Consider the following 10,022-nt stretch of genomic DNA (forward strand, 5'->3'; position numbering starts at 1 on the left):
GTGACCTTTACAGTATCCAACCTACCAAAAACCTCTGTTGTGTGCGTCTGTAATTCAAGGGTTGTCGAAGACCAAAGCAGTTCATAAAGACACTGTAGGTGAGATGTTGGTAATATCCTGTGGTTTCAATCAACTCGTGGTTCTTCTTTAATGCCTCGATCAGATATTGGCTAGGCTATGGCTTTTGTTTTGGATGATCAAAGTATGAACTTTCGATTATTGGATGTCCTATGTGTATAGATCTCTATATGTGAACAACGTGAAAGATCTTTCCTGTTCTAGTTGTTAACAATCAGAACAGCACAGATAGACGGTGAGTGGGAGCAGCCTTGTGAAAGTATGACTCACTCATCAGACTGACGTTACATGGGAATTACCATACTCGCCCGTATGGTCTACTTTCCAATAATATAACATTATATTAATGTTGTTCAGAGTTTACTTTATTTGTTTTTAGTTCACAAGAAATAACCAGGCCTTTCTGGAGGCCATTGAGATTTTTTTTTAAAAATCAACATTAACATTTAATATGAGTCGGAAACATTCACAAAAAAACAAATGTCAAGTCGATATATGAGTTCAGTTATTTGCATTCCTTATTTTTAGACGTAAACCACAACACGTTCCATAGTTACACGGCACAATGTGTACAAAAATATATAATCAAACTTTGATATTAAATGACAAAATTTACAATTTCATTAAATCGTCCTTGTATCTGACAATGTACAAAACAATGTGAAACGAGGCACAACAGGGGGAAATTCAATCAACCAACATGTTAAAATGGACACATTTTGTCTAGTAAATAATTTAAAACGCTTTCCCTTCTAAATTATTGCAAATATAACGTTGTTTCCATGCAGCGTTGTGTACATTGTAGCCTCTTGGCACGTCAGTGTAAATGTGCTTGAAATTAATCCTCAATATGTTTCTTCCCGTTTACATTACGAGAATATAGGCTACTAAGTGTTAAAAGTAATGTCTATTAACTTGAGTGACTTCAGTAGGCTATGCAAAAAAAAAAGTGCGTTTCTCTCAGCCGCCAAAACTGAGATGATTCATCGTGTGACCGTTTAGAGCACACCGGGATGATGCTCAATTACGCATGAAAGAGAATTATGCTGTTGCATATAAAGTTCGTTCCATCTTGTGTTTTGAACTTGCAGCTTCCAAACAATTAAACCTCAATCTCTGTTGTCTTTAGTTCATCAAAGTTTCTAAAATATTTATTCCATAAACCTATTGTCTATAGTGTATTCTATAACGCCCGCGAGGGGCATCCCGCCAGCTGTCCCGTGCTAGAGGAGCAGACTCCGCTAGATATGCTTATAGAACCGGTACCGGAGTGATCAGAGTTCGTGTTGTTTGATGACGCAGTGGATGATTTTTTATCTTTCTGTCTGAGATGAATCCTGGTGTGTCTTTTGCGCTCGTCGCTCCTCGCGAACTTACGGCCACAGAAATCACAGGCGAAGGGCTTCTCTCCGGTGTGCGTGCGGATGTGGGTGGTGAGATGGTCGCTGCGGCTGAAGTTCCTCATGCAGATCCTGCAATGGAACGGTTTGTGTCCCGTGTGGATCCGGATGTGTCTGGTCAGCTCGTCAGACCGGGAGAACCGCCGGTCGCAGCCCTCCGCTGGGCAGGGGTACGGCCGCTCATGGACCGGGGTCTTGCTCGGTCTGTTGGGGTATTTTCTGGGCCGCAGGATGGGTCTCAGGGGGAGGTTCTGGGGGCTGTACGCCGTGGGGAGTCTGGGTCCATCCGAGACCGGTCCACCTAATGTAAAGTTCCTAATAGTGTTCAGGGGAGTCAGAGGTGGGGGTACTCTGAAGGAGTCCAGTGGGCAGGGGAAGGGCTTGCGGTCAGGCATGGCCTGCATGTCCCGCTGACAGGGCGGCTGGAAGAACCCAGCATAGTCTGGGATGATGGGGAAGAGACCCGAGTCTGTGTTGGGCTTGGGGGAGGAGTAGGACGGCGGCGGGTAGGAGATACCGGGGCCGGTGGAGAGGAAAGCCGACGGGTCCTGGTAGACCTCCCCACAACCGGAGTAGGGAGGCGGGGGAGAGTAGATGTGATGCTCCATGTCGGCCTGGTTCTGGGCCATGGTGCAGCTGAGTGTGGAGGAGAAGTGGCCGGGAGAGGAGGAGGACGCAGGGGAGGAGGAGGCAGAGGATGGCTGGGTCATGCCCAGGATCCCCGCACTCACTATGTTGATGACGCCCTCTGGGTTCCAGTTACCGGGATACTGAGAGTCGATGGAGAACTTTCCCATGTAGGTGAAGGTCTGGTTCCGATGGCCAGGCGGCTGGGAGAAGCTGGAATAAGACAGGTCGAGAGAGCGTTTCTCCAAGCTCATATCGCCACTCATCAAGCCATCTGGAAGATAACAAGAGACATCTTAGCAGATAATCACAAAACAATCACGAAACAAACAAATCAGAGAGCTTCAAACACACACTGCAGGTCCGTTCTCGTGCGCACAGTGTTTGGAACAGCGGTGCGTGCTGCGCGCTCGCCTCCTTACGCACTCATTCATTCAACTTTTCAAAGGGATGTCGTTTTACTTTTATGCAAACTTATTTTTGAAAAGTGCTTAACTCTAGCCATGTGCCTCTAAAACAGAACATTTTATTACCACTGATACAAATATCCAGACATAAATGTGTCCCACAACCTTTAATTCTAAATATTTCCAAAAGCTTTTGGCCAAGGTGAAAAATGCAATATCAAACATTGTGCATAATATTATAACTGAAAGGAGTAGCCTATACGTTTCTTCTCCAATAACCAAATACAGCACAAGTTGCATTCTCTTAAAGTCCCCATGATATCCAAACAACACCATGTTATAGTCCAAGCTTACCTGGAGCTCCGCTAAGATGGTCGTGGTAGTGGCCTCCTAAATCAGCGTTAGGAAAGATAGCCACCCCGGGCGGCAGACTGTCATGATCCACCGGGTAGATACTATCAGAGAGAGGATGGACAAACGCACCCAGAGAGACCGGGACTTTGTCTAAAGTTTTAGCTGTCATCATTTAACTAACGGGTCCTCGCTGTTTCCAGGTTCAAACGGTATTTGAACCGGCTGGTTGAGTATGTGTGGCTTTACAGTCCTGTCCTACACTGGAACATCTGATAACCTGTCCGGAGAAGTTGCCAAACTCTGGAGCGCCTGTTGATACCACCTCTATAGCCGACTCTACTCTCTCCAGAACATCAGGCTGTTTAGTGAATGACGGGTCCTGGCAGCACGAGCAGCGGTAGTATGTATTTATCAGAGGGCAGTGAATGCGCCACTACGTCACTGCCCATACAAGGACCGTGTGGTTAGCGAGAGGAGGCGCTGGGGGATCCTATTGGCCCCGGGCTGCGTGACGAGATCACAGAACACTTGTCAATGGAGAACCCACAAGTGAAAGTTGCCAATATAAAGTGATACAATGTTTTTTTTCATGCAGCTCCATTAGCACGAAAATTATAAAACAATACAGGTGAAAATAAATTAAACAAACGCATGATGGCATGGTATCAGTTTAGACTGACATCAACGTTATAAGCTTATCTGGTCTGTAAGATTTGAAATGTTTCCTCTACACATCGCCTTCAAAGAGGAATTCCGGTTCTTCTCTAAAAGCCATACATGGTTTTATCCGGTAAATCTAAGAACACCCCTGCCTACATATAAGGGTCATATTCCGGAATATGAGCGTCGGAAACTGTCGAATCTTGCCGAGCAGAGAGCAGCGGCTGAACTACCGTCGCAAACCACAATCAAATGAGAGACACAATCACGGAATTTTCACCTTCGCTGCATTAGACTCGGAAACTTTGTCAGGGTCATTTGAATAGGCTTTGCTTTAGGAAAGACTACAAGCCTATTTACTTATGAGCTATTTATATCAATAGAAGGGGAAAGTATATGTCTTGAAATAATTTTTTTATAGGCTACAATTGTCTCTAGTGGCAAGTTTCATGACTTTGACATCCTAAAATAAAATGGGTATAGTCATGTGGTCTAATGATAACGGAACATATGGAGACTGTAGTAGACCCAGGTTAGTTATACATTAGGCTATTAACTAGGCCTATAATCTATCATAGTCAAATATACATTTTTATATTGTTAATATAGGCTACTAATAATATGATTACTGTATTTGTTGTTATTATTATTATTATTATTATTATTATTATTATTATTATTATTATTATTATTATTTTGTTGTTGATTCTCAATACTATTGCCCTCCAGCGGTGTTGTCCGGAACTGAGAGGTCGATTCATCTGTCCGGCACGCCATCTAGGCTACTTACTGTCTGGTGTTTCAATGACACCCATCTAAAACCTCGGGAACCCCACGCGCATTTTAGAAAACCGGACATAGTTCACAAAAACATTTCCGTTCAGAGACGATAAAGGCGCTGTATTAAATATTGCAATGAGCACAGCTTGGTAGACTTGGTATACTGGTAAAGTCCCCCTGTGGGTTGAGAAACTTGAAAGTTAAAACTAGATGGGTGGGCGAGCGGGTCGTGGGCCTGGTTGGAAGGCAATTTCCAGATTGTGGCTGTGTCAAGTAACGTGTGGGAGAAAATTATCTAAATGTAAACATTTGATGACTATAAAAAGTTATCACATTTTCTTGATACTTACACATTAGGCTATAGGTATTATTATTTTATTAATAATATGCCATTTATTGTAAGTAGTTAGGCTTATTATTATGTTGATATTACTATAATAACGATTGAATAACAATTATTGCTAATAATAATATCAACAGGATATAGACAAGACTGAATCCTTCATGCTTCAGCTCCCTGACTCTGTGAATGGAAAAGGCTCTGGTTGATTTGCGAGGTTTCCGGTTTGTAAGGAAACCGCACCGAGCATCAGGATCCCACACACTCCTCACATTAATCCTGTTGTAGTCAATAAAGGTTGTCAATGAGAACTCTATTAATTTAACACGAGCCATGCTGCTGAGCGCGCCTTTCACCGGCCCCGTCAGTTAAAAGTATCATTAACAATATGGGAACTGACTGTGAATAAAACTCTACTAGACCGCTGCTCAATCAGACGATTGTAGCCTATAAATGGCAATAGATAATATATTTGTTGTCAAGGCTGTATTGGTGAAAAGGAGAGATAAAGGCAGACCGCTTGATAACCTAATTAACAGACCTACATATTTACTGTTCCTATATGTAGGAGGTTTGAGGTCGAAACCACAGGAGAGGTGTGGGCTATGCGGAGTTGCGTGGTAGGAACACGATGATGAGCGAAAAAACGTTATGTTTATGAATCACGACTTTTTAAATTATATTTTTTAATCTTCCAGCATTAAAACAGCAGATTCTGTATTTGTTAAAATGATCAGCATCCATTTGGTCTTGGATTCCAACGGTTCAGTGTGTTAAAAGTGCGTGTCTCTTCTCCTCGTCCTGAACGTCATCATATCAGGCTCAATAGGTCGTCAGGATCTGTCCTGTGTGCTCACAGACAGACAGGGGGCAGCATGCTGCGTTACCTGACCTGGAAGCAGCCTGGTGTATTGCTCTGCTTCACTGGGTTTAATCCTATAAAGCGCTTGTCATTAAAAAAAAAAACTCAGTCCACAATATCAAACGTTAATCCTGCCAAAATGTCACCACCGAGCAGAGAATAGTGTCCCCTCTAAAGAAACAGAAGCCTGCCAGAACAATTCATATTGTATTAGGAGGCTGTAGGAGGAGATCCACTTTATTTAGTTTAGGCCCACATGAGATCAACATACTTAGGAGTCGCTCTCAGATTAGAAGAATTAAGAATATTTAGAAAAATAGAGCAAAATAGTGTGTGCGAGTGTGCGTGTGTGTGTTTGTGTGTGTGACTGTGTGTGTGTGTGTATGTGTGTTTGTGTGTGTGACTGTGTGTGAGTGTGTGTGTGTGTGTACAGTATGTGTGTGTGTGTGTGTGTGTGTGTGTGTGTGTGTGTGTGTGAGTGTGTGTGTGTGTACAGTATGTGTGTGTGAGTGTGTGTGTGTGTGTGTACAGTATGTGTGTGTGACTGTGTGTGTGTGTGTGTGTGTTTGTGTGTGTGACTGTGTGTGTGTGAGAGTGTGTGTGTGTGTACAGTATGTGTGTGTGTGTGTGTGTGTGTTGGAATGCCCCCCTACACCCCCCATGTGAGTTTCTGTTTAAGCCACTCTTTCCAAACGGTGAGGTTCTAACACAGGAACACACTGTGTTCTGAGACAGTTCTGCAGCAGCCTTTGGTCCAGCCCCACAACAGAGTCTTGTTCATGTCAATGCTTTCACAACGACCTCACTTCTTTGACACACTGAATGTTACCTTTGTGTCTGACAAACTTCAGAAGCTAAAAACGTTTCATCCACACATTCTAGTGACATGAAAGACATTGAGTTCAGATGAAGGTCCAACTTTTTTTGGCCCACAGACTAAGACCATACACCGGCGGTAGCCTACACAGTGTGCTGCGATTTCATTGTAACTTCTAACTACATGTGACAAGACATTCACCACCAAATGAGAAACCAAACCACAACCCCCCCCCCCCGCTGTCTCCCACCTCTGTCACCTCCTAAGACAACAACACGCCCATGTATCATTCCACAGAGAACTGTCACAGTAATACTATCAAACATCCATCTACCACCTCCATCCTCCACCGCCCCCCACCCTGCAACAAGCTGTTTGTGAAGCACAGAGAGACCATCACTATCTCTGTCTATCTAACATTGCTCCACCAACCTTCTTCGTTTGAATGGTGTAGTACTGTCTAATCTAGCCTATACTCCCCAGTCCACCAGACCAGCATGGCCGTTGTCACCCAGAAAGACCATCCGTTAAAGATCATGTTTTCTATAAGCGTTCGTAACCGTAACAACCCCTCGGTGGGTTATCGACTGGAGTGCGTCTCTGTGAATCACCCCGTCCGTTCGATAGCTGCAACCAGCCACAGTCAGACCAGACATTTACATCGTCCTGTCTGCGCTACCTGCCGTGAGGCCCGTCGGTGTGCCTGTCAGGAGCCACGCCATTTCTCCGCCTAATAGCTCTGGGCTGAATAAACACTGGTGACAGAGTGATGGCAGAGAAGCAGGGCTGTGCCGATTACCCTGTTAGTACTGTGTCCCAAAGGGCACCCTATTCCTTATACAGTGCACTACTTTTGACCTAGGGACCCATAGGGAATAGGGTGCCATTGTCTCAGATCTTTAAACATGGCCTCAGAGCCTGAACGTCCATGACGAGATGAGGTAATGAAGCTGCCCTGTTTTACGAGCCGTATTAACAAGCCTCCCTGTCTGACACACTGGTTATAGAGAGCCTGACCGCTCTAGCTCTCCGCTTGGCACAGCTACTGCTTCACAGGGACGACACACTGGTTATAGAGAGCCTGACCGCTCTAGCTCTCCGCTTGGCACAGCCACTGCTTCACAGGGACGACACACTGGTTATAGATAGCCTGACCGCTCTAGCTCTCCGCTTGGCACAGCCACTGCTTCACAGGGATGTTCCTAGTTCAAATGACAGTTATTCTCTTCTGGTCCAGTCAAATACAGCAAGGTTCTGGTCTGAATACTGATGTCTGTCTGAGGGAGTGGACCTTCTAGCACTGTGGAGATGTGCTGTACTGTCATAGTGCAAGTTCTCATTATGTGATCTGACATTGGAAAACTTTCCAAAATATATAACTAAATTATAACATAAACAACCTTGTAGTGGTCCTTAATAACTTTGTAGAGGTCACTAGAGGTCATTCATTTCATCATTGCTAAGTGCTCAGTGCTGAATTAAAGCTGCGATTGTACTGTAGTGTATGTTATTGGTAGCCCATTGAAAGTGTCTCAGTCAGGAAACAAAAGGTCTGCAGTCTGTCTCCGAACACTGGAAACCTATGTGTTGTTAACTCCATCTGAATGTTTCACATTTTCAGGAATTCTCATCATCCTCCTCCTCAAATGAAATGAGGAAACAGTTTGAAATGCTCTTGTTTTCTGTGGCTCGCCCACACACACAACAATGTTAGCCCACTGAGCCCCCGGGGCCTGTCCTGGCAGCCAGGGCCTGCTGAATGCCTGGTGGACGACGGGGCCGATGGGGGCCTCTGGACGGGGCCTTTGGGGCCGATGGCAGGTCCTGCTTGGGACTGATGGCCCTGAGCACACTGCCTCACCCACCCGCCAGCTGCTGAACACAGACGTTTAGTTTTTCTGCGTGTGCTGGAAGTCAGCCGGGGCCAAATGGCTCCTAGCTATGAGGATTTATTTAATCACTTGTTTCCTTTGTTTAGTTTTGAGTTGTTCTGGGTTTTTTTGGGGTGCCAGTCCCAACCAATCTATCTGGATGTTTTGGTGTTATGCAGTGAATAGTAGTTTGAGTCTGGTTTTTTTGGGGTGCCAGTCCCAACCAATCTATCTGGATGTTTTGGTGTTATGCAGTGAATAGTAGTTTGAGTCTGGTTTTTTTGGGGTGCCAGTCCCAACCAATCTATCTGGATGTTTTGGTGTTATGCAGTGAATAGTAGTTTGAGTCTGGTTTTTTTGGGGTGCCAGTCCCAACCAATCTATCTGGATGTTTTGGTGTTATGCAGTGAATAGTAGTTTGAGTCTGGTTTTTTTGGGGTGCCAGTCCCAACCAATCTATCTGGATGTTTTGGTGTTATGCAGTGAATAGTAGTTTGAGTCTCAGCGGAACTGATTGATAACATGGTCATGTGCTTTGTTCCTTGTCAAATGCCCTGATAGTTGATCTGTTCTATTAGCAACTGCATGATATTCAAACGAGAGGAGATTTTAACAATAATATTTGTTCTCCTATAGGCTAATGTACAATTATCTAAAAATAATTAGGTATTTACAAATCTATTGGAATTAGATTTTTTTATTTTTTTATTTTTTACATAGGGAGAAAAGAGAGGGAAAGTGCAATGAGAAAGGAATGTTCAACACTGGCTCTTGGTCAGTTGGTCAGACCCTAGCCCTCTTCTGGTCAGCCATAGGACCTCTCTAGGACAGAGCAGCATAAAGCAACCTGTCACCCTCCACCCACTCCTCCCTCCACCCTCCACCCACAGCCTCAGATGAGCTTTGTCCCACAGCAGTGAATGGGGGGGGACAGCAACCTGTTATAATACTGGCTGAGATCTCAAGACAATGTGTGGGAGATGCTGCATGGGCAGAATTATTTCTTTGTCTTTGTGTAGGAGGCTGTTTTTCTTGGTCATTTTGTGTAGGTGTTTCTATTTTCTATAGGTGCAGACCATCAAAGCTCTGTTCCATTTCAGGAGGGGAAACCTCCTGAGAAATACCCATCTTTATTCAGACTATTATCTCTAGGCTATTATTCTACTGATATCATTCAAATAATCAAATTATTCTGTTTTTAGAAACACTATTTTAAAATGTGGTAAACACAATGTTTTGATCTTAGTGGACACATTTTGGTAGTCACAGTGCACGAGTTACATTGACAATAGTGTTTGTTATGTTGAATATATTTACATGAATCATAGGTTTCCTCAATTACAGTTTTGCTTTAAAATATTCCACAAATCAATGAATCAATGATATTATTCTCTGATGTTGTATTGTATAATATTCCAATGCAGTAGCTGCTATACCTTGGATTAAGCATAATAAAAACTGAATACAATATTATTTTTGTTTTATAAATGTGTTGTTCTAAGTTTTGAATAACTTTCTCATTAGTGGTATTCTTTTCCACTAATTGAACAAACACTGTTTATTAATTTATATAACTTAAAATTACTTAAAATTAGATTTGCAATGACAACTTTTAGCACAAAAAAAGACATACTCCAAAAGTCCAATACTCCAAAAACTTTTGTGGAAGTCTAATTATTTTGAATACCACATCACCCTCCATAGTTAGAGCCTCTCTTTGCATGAAGAGTGGAACATGTCCCCTACAATTACAGCACACTGTAATATCCCCTCTCCGTGGTTTTACCCTAAAAGCCTCACATCAGAGACAAGTTTCCATTAACACA

General features: G+C 43.4%; 1 protein-coding gene across 1 annotated transcript; it reads right to left on the minus strand.

Annotated features, from left to right (window-relative positions):
• Window positions 1-510: 510 nt before the first annotated feature.
• Window positions 511-3,207, minus strand: LOC311124805 (early growth response protein 2b-like). The gene is made up of 2 exons (XM_084198900.1): window positions 2,867-3,207; window positions 511-2,379 (listed from the first exon to the last, which is right to left on the minus strand). Exons 1-2 carry the CDS (start codon window positions 3,036-3,038, stop codon window positions 1,262-1,264), a joined length of 1,290 nt encoding a protein of 429 aa, XP_084055026.1. The 5' UTR covers window positions 3,039-3,207; the 3' UTR covers window positions 511-1,261.
• Between the last annotated feature and the right edge of the window lie 6,815 nt (window positions 3,208-10,022).

The sequence above is a fragment of the Coregonus lavaretus genome, assembly GCF_964263955.1.
Source record: "Coregonus lavaretus genome assembly, contig: HAP1_SCAFFOLD_2470, whole genome shotgun sequence".
NCBI lineage: Eukaryota > Metazoa > Chordata > Actinopteri > Salmoniformes > Salmonidae > Coregonus > Coregonus lavaretus.